This window comes from Pararge aegeria, chromosome 12 (assembly GCF_905163445.1).
Source record: "Pararge aegeria chromosome 12, ilParAegt1.1, whole genome shotgun sequence".
In the NCBI taxonomy this organism is placed as follows: Eukaryota; Metazoa; Arthropoda; class Insecta; order Lepidoptera; family Nymphalidae; genus Pararge; species Pararge aegeria.
Window position 1 is genome coordinate 16,440,940 of NC_053191.1, and position 17,063 is coordinate 16,458,002.

The window sequence follows — 17,063 nt, forward strand, 5'->3', positions numbered from 1 at the left end:
TATAAATAAGAATGCAAAATATGAATTTAGCAGGCTATTAATTGTTGACATCTTTCCACAGTGGCTAGCTAAATTTGGTGTCAACTGAGATCCAGAAAAGGCCTGCTGGTCTTTTCTGGATCTCAGTTGTTCTTAGTGAGATCATTTCTCAATTCAAACCTTACTTTGTTGTACTGTTGTATGTTCTTACTAACATTATAAATGTGAGTATGAACGTGTGTGGAAGACTGGTCTGTTTGAATATTGTACTGTGGTTGGAATATTGTATTGCGATTTATGGTACATACTGCATACAGATTTTCTTTTATGCTTACATTTTTAGCTGTAGTTACGCCTTCACCTGATGTTAAAACTATCCCAAAATTGGTATGAAATTTTTTTTATCGCTAAACTTGTCGGATGTATTACCAATTTAAGCGTTTTGTTTCTATGCATACAGGCCAATTAAGAAATTGTAAATTTTCAAAATTCGTCAAGGTTATAGTAAAAGACAGGAAAAAATTTAGCATTAGGTACTGCAAGTTAGCGCACTACCATCTTAGACTGCATCATAACTTACCACCAGGTGAGATGGCAGTCAAGGCTTATCTTGTAAAGGAAAAAAAGGTAAGAACCTCTCTTTGCTTATCGACGGCTTCTCGGATCTGCATGACAATACTACGGTTTCCTGCTCCGACATTCCACCTGTAAACAAGCAGGATTTTAAAAAGAGAGCTACGACATTCCATCTGTAAAAAAACAGGATTTCAAAAAGAGTCGCTAAGTGTTCGAACTTCTTTTAAAAATGTTGAATAATTTGTTGAGTTAGTCACTTTTTTCAAATGACTTATTTAAAGATTATTTCATTCTTTAACGGTGTAGGGAAACCAGAGAGTTCCTCATAATGTTCTCAAGGGAGTGTGAAGTCTATCAAACCGCACTTGGCCAGGGTGATCGACTACGGCCCCTTCTCATTCTTAATAGAGACCGGCGGAGTTATTGCACTCATAAAAACAGCAGCTCAAATCAAAAGCATTATCCTGGCGCTTCTGTTATTTACGCTCAAGTAGTAGCAGCACCAAGGAGGCACCTAATTGTAACATAATTTTCCTCGAAAGCGTTGTAGATTTTAATCTGTGGCATAATAAATAAAAGATATTTTCCTTTATGGTGCATAACAGATAACGGTCAGCTGGGGTTTCTGTGCTAATACCATCTACTGAGATCACCAAACCCAGCGTGGGTATTATTACGGGCAAATCCTCACATTGGAGTGGCCGGATGACGATGTTTTTCTTTCTTTTCTGAAATACCTGCTCCATTGGAAGTTGTACGCCCTGGATAGGAAGGCCATGGCGTGGTAGTTGTGCCTCTCCATCACCCACTCTTTTGGGCAGGTGGCTTCGATTTGGTTGTGCGCGTCGAAGTCCGGGAAGAAGTCACAAGCGGCCTCGCGCATTATCTTCAAAGAATAAAGCTACAGTTTATTAAGAGAAGACAGAGTAGTCAGTGGCGCTTGAGGCTTAACATTTACGCCTCAGTTTGATATACACAGGTGTTCCTTGCATGCCCTGTGTTTTCCACTTACCAGGTAGGTCATTTTCTTGGTCCGTCAATCCTTACTATTATTTCACGGTCGATTAACGCGGATTCGATTCCCACAGCTGGAAAAGGTTTGTGTGATGAACACGAATCTTTTTCAGTGTCTGGCTGTTTATTTGTATATTATGTATTTATGTATATTATTCATAAAAATATTCATCAGTTATCTTAGTACCCATAACACAAGCTACGCTTACTTTGGGGCTAGATGGCGAAGTGTGTATTGTCGCAGTATATTTATTTAATTACTATTTAAGAAGAAACATCAGACGAGCCTCTGGGAGCAGTGGCGTGCACTTCATACATGCACAAAAGCACAGCCTACCCTAAAATTGATATATAACTCGTATAGGAGGAGGATTCGCAATTTTCCTGCTTTATTCATATACTCGTAAGAAACTCAGTGCACGCCACTGCCTGGGAGCCACTAGAAACAAGCGGCTCAGGACAGTGGTTCATAGTGGACATTCTATTATAGTATAAAGGATTACGTAAACGATAAAAAGAACTTGGGTGTGAACTATTGCTCTAACCAAGTTGCTTCTTAAATATTTTCAAATGACAATGTGAGATGGTACTAACAAAAGGAACACCAGGCTATGTTTATTGTGGGCTTTTACCTAGACCAGCAGGGTTAGCACAGGAGGGAGATAAAAATTATATCCCACGATTATATCCCCTGATATATTTAAGTACTATAATTAACGTGTCCACCTGTTACAGCTCGGGAACGGTGAGTAGGAGAAGTTTACTTCCGTTTATTACTACTCATATATTATTCGGATATTATTTCCACTGAGGTGTGCAGTAGATAGTATAAGTAACGAATATTAGTTGTAATAAAAAGGAGTATACGAAGTCACATGACTTCGTTAAAGGTTAAATAATGAAGAATAGAGACCGGTGCCCTGTAGTCATGTGGTGATTCGATACTTGAGTTATAGCACTTATGGCAAAAACAGCAGCTCAAATGAAAAGGCGCCTTTTTATCTGGCGCCATGTTATTTATGCTCAAATAGTGGCAGCACCAAGGAGGCACCTAATTGTAACATAATTTGCCCCGAACGCGTTGTAGATTTTAATCTTAGTGTTCGCCAGTGCTTTGAAAGTTGATAAAGCTGTGGGAGAAGATACATTTTTTCATTTCCCCGGGGAGATAATTGTGTCCTGCCCATGCTAGCCGTGCAGGGCGCGTTCGGAACCCTCGCAGCTTTAGTTTTAAGTTTACGAATGTGGTTATCGCCATCACTACTCACTACTATGTGCACATTTTGAACGTAATCAACGCATCAAAGTGGCCATTTTCATAGAGAAATATTTGACTTTGACTTTGACTGAAAAATAAAAGCTTTTTTTTTTTTCTCTCGTGGGGAAATCCTCATTAATACCACTACCCCACGGGGAGGTGCAGTGGTTATGCCGGACTCTTACCGACTAAAACCCCACGGTGTTCCAACTCATCGCCTGGTTACTGGGTCATGGAAACGCTTTCGCACACAACCGCAACAAATAAATGCTTACCTGAACCATCCTCTTCACATTGTAGGGTTTATTGAAATGCTCCTTCAGCGCACTGGTTGTCGCGTTGGCTATCCACTTCAGTTGCACCTTGTTGCCAATGCACAGCCAGGTCACGGTTATGCAAACGCCCGTCACCGTGATTATAACGCCTTTACTGTGGCAGGAGGTTTTTTTTTTATTATTGTATAGAAGCAGGCGTTACTTTGCGGAAATCCATGATATATTATCAAAATTAATTAATTGTGTTGTGTGACTTAACAATTATTCATTGTAAAGTCAACATCTCCTGATGATGCTCCGGTTTCGAAGCGAAACGTGCGTAGAGGGTGTATTGCCGAGGATCTGTGTGGTGTGGAGTATAAGGATTGAAGAAATTATAAATTACACCACACAGATTCTCCTGCTTTTCGCGGAGTATAGCAAATTAAGCTTAATTTTAATATTTTTTTTTTATTATCCAATGGATCGTCGGCAATGTACCTCTAAGCAAACTTCGCTCCGAACCGATCCTCAGGTTAAATATAATGTTAAATAAAATAATAAATAATAATTGTTAAGTCAACATCTCCCGGTCAAAAAAAACGGATAGAAGCAGGCGCTATTTTGCGAAAAGCAGGAGAATCTGTATGAGTATTATTTATAATTTATTTAATCCTTATACTCTACACCAAACAGATTTACCCTCTAAAAAAAACCGGAGCATCTTCCGGAGATGTTGACTTTACAACCTGTTGGTTTGTCCTTCTTTTAAATAAACAAGCGAACTTTCGCATGTATAATATTATTAAGTATTACATACAACGCGGGCAGCCGCGTTCTTCGTCTGCGTTCATTATGGGCTACGTGTTTTGACCAATTCCGTGCGAACCGATTTTTTTTCTAGGATAAAGAGTAACCAAAGTTTTTATAGTAACAAAAAGCTTCCAATTATCTTCGACCGGGATTATTATAGGTTTTTTTAAAATCCCATGGGAACTGTTTTCTTGGAATTAAATGTAGTCTAAGTTACTCTACGTACTTTCAACTAACTCTGTGCCAAAAATCAAGTTGATTGGTTGCTTAGTTTGGGTGTAAAAGAAGGACAAACAAACGGACATACTTTCGCATTTATATTCTTAGTAAGGATTAACGGACCAAGCGAAAAACAGACTTGTGGTAACTGGAACTACTAACACTACTACTACTAACGTGATATTTAATGGCTTAAAACGCACGTAACCTAGTAAATTTAGAGTTGCGTACTGGGATTCGAACTCGGCCCTCCCTAAATTGAAACGGGAGATTTAACCACTGCGCTATCACCGCATATAATTAGTGTGGATTTCAATAAAGCATCAATAAATGGAATAAACTTTTTAGCTTTACTTCTTAATATATTTAATCTTAAGTTTCTACTTATTAGATAAAAACCTTAACTTTACCCCTCAGGGTCCGGTTTCATGTCCCAACCTTGATACGGCATATTTCCATATCGAAGCGTCGCTATACCGATGGGCCCTAAAATTTAAATAAAGCCTTATATATTACGAGTAAGAACCAAAAAATGTAAAGGCTCTCCGCACACAAACAGATATTATTGGCAATATACCGCATATTATCAATAATGTTGCCTGCGTTCTTAGTAACCCTAACACTAACAACTTGCTTTCCTGGGATAAAAAGTAGCTTATGTTACTTTTCATCCTTTCCACTAACTCTATGCCAAAAATCTAGTTTATTTGTTGCTTAGTTAGTGCATGGAGGACGGACAAATAAACAAACAAACACAGTTACGCATATGTGATATTACCGGGATTCTAACGGTATCATCATCATCATCCTAATCATCACCATAATCGTCGTTAAGGCCGTAGTCCACCACGCAGGCCCTGTGCGGATTGGTAGACTCCACCAGTGGCGTATAAAATGAAGAAAATCTCCAGTAAGAGTTATAAAAAAAACTTTAGTATATATTATCAAAATTAAGCTTAATTTGCTATACTCCGCGAAAAGCAACCCTTTGAGGGTATATTGCCGAAGATCTGTTTGGTGTGGAGTATAAGGATTAAAGAAATTATAAATTACACCACACAGATTCTCCTGCTTTTCGCGGAGTATAGCAAATTAAGCTTAATTTTGATAATATATCATGAATTTCCGCAAAGTAACGCCTGCTTCTATCCAAACTTTAGTATAGGCATTCTAAGAGTTATAAAAAGCCTACCCTTAAGTATTTATAACTCGTACAGCAGATATCCTTCATTTTATTTATTTATTTATTTATACTCTTTATTTGCACACAAATAAAAATACAGAAGAAGAATAAAAGAAAACACAGACAGAAGAAGTATACAAAAGGCGGCCTTATCGCATATCATCTGCATAGCCTGTGCATACCCTCTATGCACGCCACTGGACTCCACACACCTTTGAGAACATTATGTTGAACTCAATCAAGTGATACTTCTTCTTCTACTTACAGCGAACTCGGCCCCCCGAGAGTGAAGTCGAGCTCCTTCTCACTGGGCTATCACAGCCATAAGGATCTAACGATATACATTATCATAAATTAGCAAGGCGTTATTACTTCCCCGGACGAGCTCTGCGAATAAAAGCTAAACACTACTGAAAATGTTCTTATCTTACCTGTAATGAGCGTGAATACAAATTAAGACTTACAAAGCACTCCAGTCCTGAACTGCACAGTCAGTTTGTCCTCGTTGAACTTGTAGTCGTTGATGTAGTTGGAGGTCCACAGGTTTCTCGGCTCCTGCCACTGGCAGACCACGGGCGGGTCTGTCCACATCACGTTTTGCGGGAGGCTTGAAAATTTTGAACTCTCGAGAAGAGGTTTCGAAACGTTTTATTCTCTAAGATACCGTGCTTTTTGAAGTTATACTTCTTTTGGCGCGATGGAGAAAAATTATGAGAGTGAATTTTTACGATGCGCGCGCACACCGACACCTGAATTCTACATCGTAAAGTTAGTTCTAGGTGGCATGAAAACTATGTTCAAGTTGTATATTCTAGTATTTTCATATTTAGAACACGTGCTTCGTAACAGTACAAACAGTGTGAATAAATGAATATTATTACGTTAATAAAATCTTTTTTATTAATTGTAATATTTATCGTTAATCACTACTGCATTTTAGTTTCATACGCCAATGAAGTATATAAGTGCACACACTCTTTTTTTATAAATAGTACTAGTTACTTTATAAAAAAACAGCAAGGTATCTAAGATAATAAAATGTAAATAACCATTAAAATTAAACAAAAAAAAAATAATCATTTTCTTTTGTAGTCTAAATCATGTCAAAATAATTTTATAAAAGAACAAAATAAATACGAGACAAATTGAAATTTTATAATAAAACATCAAGCTATTTCATCGTTTAAATGAATACACATAATACATGATTATAGAGAGTAAATTTTTCGGCGTTCACACTACGTAGCGATGTCAGGCAACCGAATGCGTAAAAGGAAATAACAATAGATGTGAGGTAGTCGAAAAGAGACATAAACATTACAAGAACATATTTCGATATATATCATCGTCACACCAACCCATTACCGGCCCACTACAGAGCATGGTTGTCCTCCCACAATGAGATGGGGTTAACGCCATAATCCACCACGCTGGCCCAGTGCGGTTTGGTGGACTCCACACACCTTTCAGAACATTATGTAGAACTCGCAAGCATGCAGATTTCCCGACGATGTTTTCCTTCACCGTTGAAGCAAGTGGTATTTTAATCACATAAAACGCACATAACTTAGAAAAGTTAGAGGTGCGTGCCGGGATTCGAACTCGGCCCCGCGAAAATAAAGACAACCCACTGGGTTTCACCGCTTCAAAGCGTGAGAGCCATGGTTTGAAGCTGTGATAGCCCAGTAACAAAAATTGTTAAAATAGTACCTAAGTATACTTACTCAATGCAAACCAAAGCGAGTTTTTCATACTGAGCCTCAATTTTCTTCAATTCCGCTTCAATTTCCTCCGGGGTCCGGGTCACCCCGGGCGCGGGAGGGGAAGGGGCACGGTATTGCACTTGATATTTCATAGGTTGAAGTTGCTTTGGGAGCTGCACTGCAATGGAGTAAAAGGTCACACTGATATAAAGGGTTTCCAAAGCTTAATCATCATCGTCATTACCATAAACAACTCATTACCGACGCACTAAAGGGTTTCCTCTCAGAATCAGAAGGGTTTCGCCCACTACAGGGCACGTGTCTCCTCGCAATACATCACGAGCATGTCGAGATCATCAGTGTCCTTTGTCGCGGAACTACAAGTTTTTGCCGCAACAAAAACCGTTTTTGCTAATTTAATATCTTTTATTAATAATTGAGATTAATGCCGCGTCCAAAGTTTTTTGCCATGCCGTTAATGCCTAGCATCCCTAGAAAAGCGATAAAATAAATAAGTTTATCGATAAGATCATAACTATTCACGTTCAATTAGTGCTGTAAATAATCGAGAAAAGGATTTCAATAGCACGTCACGAGGTTAAATGAGAAGTCTGACAAATGAAGATAAGTCAAGTTTTTCAAGAAAATGTTGTGGATGATTCATTTTCATATTATTTATTTAAAGTGAATATATATTTCTATTATTTATATTTATTCGTCAATAGTAGACTTATACGGTGTAACTAAAATAGACTGCGTTTATCCGTACGTCGGCATTCATCGTCCAGTGCTTGGAATTTAAGAAGGTAAGCAGAAAAAAAAATGTTTGTTTAGGTAGAATTTTTTTTTTAAATTTCTGATTAACGTAGTCTTCATGGTTTCATGTATTTAGGTTGTATATTATTGCCTTGTTACCTTAAAGCCAAACCATTCAGTCAAAGCACGATAGTATTTTTAAAAAGCTGCCTAATAATTAAATTAATAGTATAAAATGAGTTAATCGATGCCAGACGAAAAAAATTAAATGTTTCTTCTCTAAAATATTTGCACAGCTAACAACATTCCCATACAAGAAATAATTCAGTTACATGAGTATTTAATTATAATACATCTGTTATCATTATCATCTGGGCATTTTACGATTTGCTATGATAAACAGTCTAACTCCGACGTTTAGCGTGCGAAGGTATAGGATAAGATAATCGACTATTTTATCTTCAGATAATATTATTCAATATCTTCGATATTATTTTAATTTTGTTCACAGCATTTATACTATTGTGTTTTTGAATGAATTATTATAGAAATTGAAAAAGCAGTAAGAGATTTTGTGATTTTTTATTTGTGTAAAAGTGGCAACAAATATGGTGAAATTAATTGATAAGTGATTATGCGTATTGACAAGTGATTATAAAAATGAATTGAGTGTCGATGTGACGTGTAAAAGTTATTGATGGATTAATAAAATGATTATTTGTGCCATGTAAGTATTGTTTGTCTATAATCGTTTATTATTCATTTTCAGTGCTTAGGTATTTTGGTTACCGTGTTCGTAAATTTTACTTTTGGGAGCCCTATATTTTAAAACATATTACTTACTCGTCTTTGGAGTCCAGCAAACATTTTGATAACTCGTGAATGTAGCATTTTTTTATTCATTTTATTTATCTTTTTTTATAAAAAAAATGTTGCTTTGTTGTACCAAAGCATATAAAGTGCAGTGGCTTGCATACAAGGTGCAAATGCAAAGGGTATGCACTAAACGGGACGAAAATATAAAATGAAAAAATCTCCAGTACGTGTTATAAAAAACTTAAGGATAGGCATTGTAAGAGTTAAAAAAAGCCTACCCTTAAGTATTTATAACTCGTACTGGAGATTTTCTTTATTTTATATTATCTGCATAACCTGTGCATACCCTCTATGCACGCCACTGATTAAGTGCCTACTTGCTATAAATAATTGTCATTACAAATAAACACTTCATTTTAATCTATGTTTATGAATGACGATCAGCGATATTTTAATTATTTTTACAAATTGTTTTTATCCACTTTTTTTTTTGTTTAAGTGGTTATTCTTGTAATAAAAAAGTAAGTTGTTATATTTTACATTAAAAGGTTCATTAATACAAACATTTTGAACATTACAATTTTTGATGAATCTCTCGATTAAATTTTTTATATCATATTTTTATAAAAAATATCTATAAAAAGAATAAACAATCACACTTTTACATTCATAAAAACATTTTATTGTAAAGGATAAGTCAATCGATATATTGAAAGAAAAACTGCCCAGTTTTAAAAATATTCTACTAAAAATATTCGGCTACTCGGATTTTGTTTTATTTTCTTTTTGTATACTTAGTTAGTTTTTATTTCTTTTTCTTTTTGTTATAACGCATTTTGTAGCTACCTATGCGTTGAATAAATTGTGTGTAAAATGCCTTATGCCTTGCCTTACGTTAATAACCTAAATTACCTAGTGCGCTGAGTCAAATGTATTATTGTTTTAAGATATGACTAACTAACAAAACGTGTCAAGAATGCATTCTCTCAACGACTGAATTATAGTGCTACGAAACTGTGCTGAAGTTTCAAGGGTAAAATCAAAACCTTTTTTCAGACTCTACTGCCATGTGCTCATCTCCGCTGTGGTAGCGGGTGTCGAAAGTACAGGTAGGGTGTGGGAGGACCCGAGAGTCAATTCGTGTCTGACGGGGTACATGACAGACCTGCAATCATGGGTTGGGAATTTTGGAGAGTTCACAGAAAATGTCGGTGAGTCAGGAATGGATGTATTTTTAACCTCCGACGCAAAATCGACGGTGTGTTTGACGTCGCTTAAGCCTCCTATGTCTCGGTCTGGAATTGACGAAGCAATTTATAGATACGTGCCGCACAGTTAGGTCGGCTGCAGGGTTCATGCATGAATGCACATTGCGTGGAATCAAAACAGCTGCTGTATCCACAGAATGTTACTGCACAATCTAGTGGGTATTGGGAATTGGAGTCAACCGAATTAATACAACAGACGTGACACTTGGAGGATAGGTTCGATATATGAAACAATAAAGTCAAATTTATAAAAAAAACATAGTCCATAACTAAATGCCTTTGTAAAGCTCAATCACGGATCAAGAAGAAACATTGGACATTGGATTTTTATTCCGGACAAGCACCCAGGATGCTCTTCGTTGAGATTTAAAAAAACACTATAAGTTTGAGTTAGGATTTTGTTTTGACTTTTTCAAAAATACTTCTAACGAAAATTTACAGTAGGTATCTAGTATACCAAAAATAATGTATATACGTGAAAAGAAGATTATTTTTGTTATAACTTTTTGTTAAGTTTGACGTTTCTGTGTGTGTGATGACTCTCCGCAGTTAAGATGGCCGCCGCCCTAAAAGGTCGAATTAAATTACTTTTTCAGGACTCTCTCAATATGGGTATCAAATCAAAGGGCTTGACTAGTAGGATAATGTGTTATTTTATCAATTTAATTGGCGGCTTGAGCTCCCCGGATATGTGGAAAACCATCGACTATAAACAGAGCAACACAAAAAGGCAAACGAGGAGCATTTCCTGGAACATGCCGCCCCGTGTCCATGAACCGGAGGTGCTAAGCCTCATATGACTGTAATTACACCGGCAACCACTCCCTTCAGATCGGACCACCCTCCCACAGCATTGCAACGATGCTGCAATGCTCATTTATTTATTACTTATACTTATTTATTTATTACTTTCCCGGAAGAGATCTATTACAAAAATCTCTTCTACTACCAAAATGAAAGAACAATCAGGTATAAATATTATAATTCCAATTAAATACATTACAGATAACAAAACAGCAATTAATTTGTCAGGAAAGCGCAACGTGGTGAGGAGCCTTGACCATGAATTGTTCTGGAGGAAATTCCCAAAAGAACACCGGATCAGATACTTGAGTATGACGAATTGTTTTATGACGAGAGTGCCATCGGTAAGTCCCGGAAGAGTGAGGCGTTTCATCGAGCACAGTAAAGTAGTCTTCAAACTTATTCGCCACACTGAACAAAGAAGGAAGGACAGAAATTGTTTATTTATTCTGGGTCCTGATTCACTTTCGTATAGGATTCATAGCATTTCGCTCCAAATACGACTCTTATATCTCAGCATTATACAATTTAGTTGGATTGAAGTTGTCCTGTTACCTGTGGTAGTTTCTAGCGTATAAATAGTAGTCAGAGGCAGTTTCTGGTTAATAATCTCCTAAAATCATTAAGAGGTTATTAACTTGTATCTTTACGTACGATAAAGACATTTTTAAGAGGCTTTAATTAATTTACCGTCTTCTAAGGAACTTAAATTATATCGGTATTCAACGATTTCATAATGGTACTTATTAAACCAGGGTAAGATTTACAGGAATATACCTATTCTGTATGTCATGTTATTTAGGCCAGAATTGCATCATTTGTTGTGCGACAAAAATTAACTCCTAGGAATCCAAACACCGATCACCGTTGCATTGTATTGCAATCGTCTATAAATTGTTTTTTTCTGAAATATTCAATGTTGTTTTCAAATATGGTAAAATTTCCAGGTATTCCATAAGGTAGACAACCATAACCGTAGATTAGCTGATACGCTAGAGTTCTTGACGCTGTACGGAAACAATTTTGGTGTACTCGAGCCACATACTGAGATGTATAATATGTCAATGAACGCCTCTGTTGCCAATGAACTGCCTGTTCCAGCTCAGCTACAAATAAGAAGTATGTTATGCTTACACATCTCGATTATTCCGAGTATTAGCATTTTTTTATCTTTTTAAGAATGGTACCTACTTACAGAAAATCTTCGTTATGTTATCGATGGGTCGATGGAAAGAGTGTCTCCACACAAAGAAGCTCCTACGATCTCTTTAAAAAGAAGAGATCTGTTGAATAACCAGAGTTCTAGATGTGGATCAGTTTCGAAACTGAAGTGGCACATTGGCAAATAAACTCTGACGATGCAGTGCCAAGGTGCTAAAATGTCGAGTTAACGGACGGGACATGACTGTGGTTTGTCAAAATTACCTACAAAGCATATAGGTGTGACCAGCAGTGGACGCTCATTGATTTAGATGATTAGAAATATTTCCATAAAATAACATTCCTCTCAGGTCTCCTCCGAGAATAAGTAGGGTTTTAGGCGGTAGTTTATGAACTTCACACGTCTTTGAAAACGTTCTGGAGAACTCTTAGGTATACATGTTTACTCGCGATGTTTTCTTTCACCGTTAAAGCAAGAGATATATTTTTATTGCATAAAATGCACAGCACTTTGAAAAGTTAGTTCGAACTCAGCCCCTCGAAAGTGAAGCCAAGGTCTAGCCGAACTTAGTCGTTAAACAATAAGCTGTTACTGCTTTTTGGCATATGATGTTAGCGTTTTTGTATATAAAAAAATAAACTATATAGGTATAATTTTTTAAGTTATTAAAAATTATGAGAGTAAATTTTTAGGATGCGCGCGCACACCGTCACATAAAAACGACACCCTGAAGTTATCTATACGATTTGGCAGTGTACACTTTTAAATGTCAAAGCCTGCGGGCTCAGACATGTTATTTAATTGATTAAATTGTACAAAAATCTCAAATTTTATTGAGTGATACTTGGTTGCCCGATAATGAGTTAATTAGTATTCCAAATTTAATTATGTTTTTAATGTCATTTCTTTAATTATGTAGAAATATTTTCTTGTGATATTTAAATAAACTTTATTTAACTAGATAATATATTTAAAATTTAAATGTATTAAATACCTTTTTCTATTGCTGGTGTCGTTTTTTCTACAACCATAGAAAGGCGAAAGATAAAATTTTTGAGAAGATTTTTATCTTGTAACGATAACTTCTAACGCGTATACATAAGTAAACACAGTTTTTTTATTTCAGGTTTAAGTACATGGGCTTCAGGTTTTCACATGCTGTTATTTCGTAGGTTGCAAGAATTAGATCTTCGTGCTTGTTCAATACAAGTACTTGGCAGCTATATATTTGAAAGGATGCCTGAACTAAGAAGATTATATCTAAGCGAAAACAATATATACTACATTGAATCAAATGCTTTTGATTCCTTGAAAAGCCTGAGACATGTAGATTTGAGTAGGAATTATGCTTACGATGGATCTGGCAACCAGGAAGAAATTATTTTTGAGTCAATTTTCGTTTTTGCAGGTTTAAAACACCTTGAATCTTTAGACTTTTCTTTTACCAGATTTGGACAGCGTTTTCTTGGTATATTCAATCGTATTGGCAAGAGTTTAAAAAGGGTGTCTCTGTGTAATTCAAGTATAGGAAGAATAAGAAACGATACGTTTAATACCACGTCTTTGAAAATACTAGATCTATCGGGTAACACGGAAGCTTTATTTACACCGGGAGGTTTAAGAGGCGTGAATAATCATTTAGAAGTTCTATATGCTGACAATGTTTCGTTGAAAAATATGGAAGGTTTTATGAATTTCACGCATCTAAAAATACTTAAGCTATCTAATAATGAAATTAATACTATACCAGAAAACATAACTAAAACTCTGATTAATTTGCAAATACTTGACTTAGACAATAATAGAATAACAGCGTGGGGTAATAATACTATTAGTGTTATGCCTAAGTTAAAACTTCTATCACTAAAAAACAATAATATCCATATTTTATCGAAGGATATGTATTACGACATACAGAAATTATCCTTTTTGGGGTTATCCGGTAATGTCCTAGTTTGTAATTGTCACGCAAGAGACATGTATGAAGTAGCTTCAAATAATGAACTGCTTTTTAACAGCACATATTTCGATACCGATGATATTATGTTTGGTGATTTTTCCCATACTGGATTTGTGGATTTTAATGAAGTTATACGTAGAAGACAGAACATAACAACTTTTTGTGAGAAGAGAAAGGCGTGCAACGTGGAATTCAACTACGATGTCGTTGGAAACTATGTACTGCTTGACTACGAAGATTATTCTAATCAATACAAATGTCTTTCAGTTTCTGAAGGAAAATCAACAGGACTATATAATGTTCCTAGTTGTAGTGCAAGTAATAGAGACATGGAAGGCGCAGAAGAAATAATATTAAAAAGTTGGAATAAATACTTTCTGTTACTGATTCCAACGTTATTACTGCCATTTTTGTTATTTGCTTATGTTTTTAGAAAGAACTTCAGATACTTCTTGATAACTGTCCGAAATTCGGCGATGTTAAGTTTAATCAACAAAAACGATTGTCCTGATGGTATGTTTTCTATCGTAGCATCTTGAACTATAATTATTTATTTGGTCTGGTTCCTATTTCTCTGTATATTGGTTTAATTCCTTGATTTAATGAACACATTTGAAAAGTGTTGGAATGCTCTTATATGACTAGCTGTACATTCATTATCTAACTACTATGGTGTATGTGCAATGAAGCTCTAGTGTATATTAATATGAAAAATGCCTTCCGCTTGACAATCAAATCAAACGGAATTATGACCACTATATTACTTATAAATTTGTATTTTCAGATGAAACAGTTTTTAACTACGACGTGTTCGTGTCCTATTGTAATGAGGACAGAGCGTGGGTATTGGATAACCTGCTCTCACACGTTGAGAAAGACTGTAATGTCAGCGTGTGCCTTCATGAGAGAGATTTCCAGGTGAGCTATTTATCTATTGTCACACTAAATTTTAGTATCTCTTGTCTGTGTAGTTGGGTATCATTGTCACGACCCTTCACAGTCTATAACTAGGCAAAGGCCTCCTGTTTTATAAGAGAAACGCATTTAGCAATTCCTCCACGCTGTTTCAATGTGGGATTGGTGAACTTGAACCTTTTTTATCTCCGTGATAGTCAAAGTCAAAGTCAAAGTCAACATTCTTAAATATCTTTATTCAAGTAGGCCCATAGGTGGCACTTTTGATGCGTACATAAGAATTACACGGTAGTGAGATGATGGCGATAACCACATTCGTAAACTTAAAATGCGTCCTGGTCTAAGAAGAAGCCCACAACAAACTTAGCCGGGTGTTTTTTTTTCTTATCACCATCTCACAATGTAATTTTAAATTATTAGAAGAGAAACCTGGTTAGAGCAATAATTTTCACCCAAGCTTTTTTATCGATTACGTAGTCCTTTATACTATAATAGGACTTTTCTATAAGCTTACGTTTAATACAAACTTTAAACTTTTTAAGAGACATCTCCAAGATGTCAATTGGAAGTTTATTGACTATAAACACTCGATGATGATGATACTCGTAGATGTTTTCCGGGATAAATCTACGGCGGTAAAGCAACGCAAATTTTTTTACTAAGGATTAACTCTGGGGACCAGCTCCAGATTTTATAAAAAAAATAACCAATGGCCTACAATTTTTATTCCGACCCAGAAATCGGATGCGTAGTTGAATATGTTAATTACGAGAAAGATACCTACTATGAATTCTGCTGTTAGTTAGCTATGTATTACAGCAAAAAATCTTTGCTATCGCGGAAACCCCTTCAGGAACGAAGTTCTAAACTTTATTATGCCCATCGGACAAATCGGCACATTTAATTGAGGCGTGATATAGACATTTTGGGGACATTGCCAGTTAACTCTTACCGTAAGTCACGTTACTTTTTTGTATCTGTTCAGGTTGGGCTTTCTATTTTGGAAAACATAGTATCCTGCATGGACCGCTCTCAAATGATCATGCTCATCATCTCCAAGAGGTTTCTTTTGAGCCAGTGGTGTCAGTTTGAGATGCACCTCGCTCAACATAGGTAAGTACTTTTATTGATATTTTTAGATTAAAAAGCGATCTAAAAGTAAGCCTGCTAAGAACGTTTCACACGTCATATTTGTCTGTTCGTAGTGACTCTACGACCGGTTTAGAAGGCAGAGTCTACCGAAAAGAAGTTGGCAAGAAACTCAGCAGTTGCTCTCTTCCATTCCTTTCCATATTGAAGCTCTAGGCACTGATCTTTAATAGGAGAGAGAGTTTAAGAGCATGAACTCACCACGCTACTTGAATGTGGGTTTTTATTTGCCTTTACATTAAAATAAAATATATTATTCATGCCAAGTCTGTTGTACAACCTCTAAAATAAATCCAACTGACACAACTAGCGGTAAACAGTGCTAACTTCTTCCGCGAGATACATTGTAAAAATAACAGCAGTATTTTAAGATATCCCAATTGGATTTAGTGTAAATATTTGTGTGCATCGTTATTCACAAAACCAACCAAATGTCTGAAAAAAATAAATTTATGAATAAAAATCTAATTTTACTTAGTGTCAGAATGTTTTCAGATTGCTAGAAACACGAAGAGAAGATCTCATTCTAGTCCTCCTTGAAGACATCCCGAAACGGCTTCGACCGAATACTTTACACTATTTGATGCTAACAAAGACCTATATCGTATGGCCAAAAGAAGAATCGGAACAGAGTCTGTTTTGGAGAAGAATGAAAAAGAGTCTTGTGACACACAAGTTGAAGAAATTAGATAATGTGTCTTTAGCTTGAGACCCTAAAACGTTGTACCGATTTATCTAACAGTGCTGCGTGTAAAGACGTGTAACAGAATAAAGTAGAGTTACAGCAGTTTGACGCCTTTAATCTCGTGGTAAACGTCGACATCGTCTGCTGAGGCCATTAAGGATTCTTTCCTCGCCCCGCATTTTTCGCACGATTGCTCTGTCTTCATCGAATCTCTGTATTACTATCCTTGCGATGTGATACTAATGATGAAATAATTCCGAAACCCGATGTCAGTGTTAATTTAATCGAGTGTCGATTACTAACAATGACGCTACGCGGTGAATTAAAAGTTTTGTATTCGTTTGTTTTGTGTATCTCCTACTTAGGGGAGTATACTTTGTGGTCAAACTAACCACAATCGTAACTCAATAGCATTTTATTATTTCTCTCTTTCGTGTCTATTTGATATTAAATTGAACTCATTTTTTTTTTTGTTTTATTTTGAACGATGTATTCAGTTCAATAATCTAATTTAGTAAATGCGAAAGTTTTTGTCTGATTGATTGTTTT

At 36.0% G+C, this 17,063-nt stretch overlaps 2 protein-coding genes across 3 annotated transcripts in view; one reads left to right on the top strand and one right to left on the bottom strand.

Moving 5' to 3' along the window:
• The window catches only part of LOC120628249 (dynein intermediate chain CFAP94, axonemal-like), a 37,673-nt gene that overhangs the window by 1,021 nt on the left and 19,589 nt on the right, over positions 1-17,063 (bottom strand). For both annotated transcript variants that reach the window (XM_039896530.1, XM_039896529.1), the window contains 6 exons: positions 7,021-7,177; positions 5,761-5,903; positions 4,524-4,599; positions 3,103-3,256; positions 1,293-1,441; positions 615-684 (listed from right to left, as the gene is read on the bottom strand). In XM_039896530.1, the coding sequence (XP_039752464.1) occupies positions 615-684; positions 1,293-1,441; positions 3,103-3,256; positions 4,524-4,599; positions 5,761-5,903; positions 7,021-7,177 (749 nt within the window). The remainder of the gene's footprint in view (positions 1-614; positions 685-1,292; positions 1,442-3,102; positions 3,257-4,523; positions 4,600-5,760; positions 5,904-7,020; positions 7,178-17,063) is intronic.
• LOC120628248 (toll-like receptor 6) lies at positions 8,287-16,966 on the top strand. Its single transcript, XM_039896527.1, has 8 exons — positions 8,287-8,482; positions 9,628-9,782; positions 10,845-10,987; positions 11,591-11,762; positions 12,932-14,278; positions 14,550-14,683; positions 15,666-15,793; positions 16,325-16,966. The coding sequence occupies exons 1-8, from the start codon at positions 8,466-8,468 to the stop codon at positions 16,536-16,538; spliced, it is 2,310 nt and encodes a 769-aa protein (XP_039752461.1). The 5' UTR covers positions 8,287-8,465; the 3' UTR covers positions 16,539-16,966.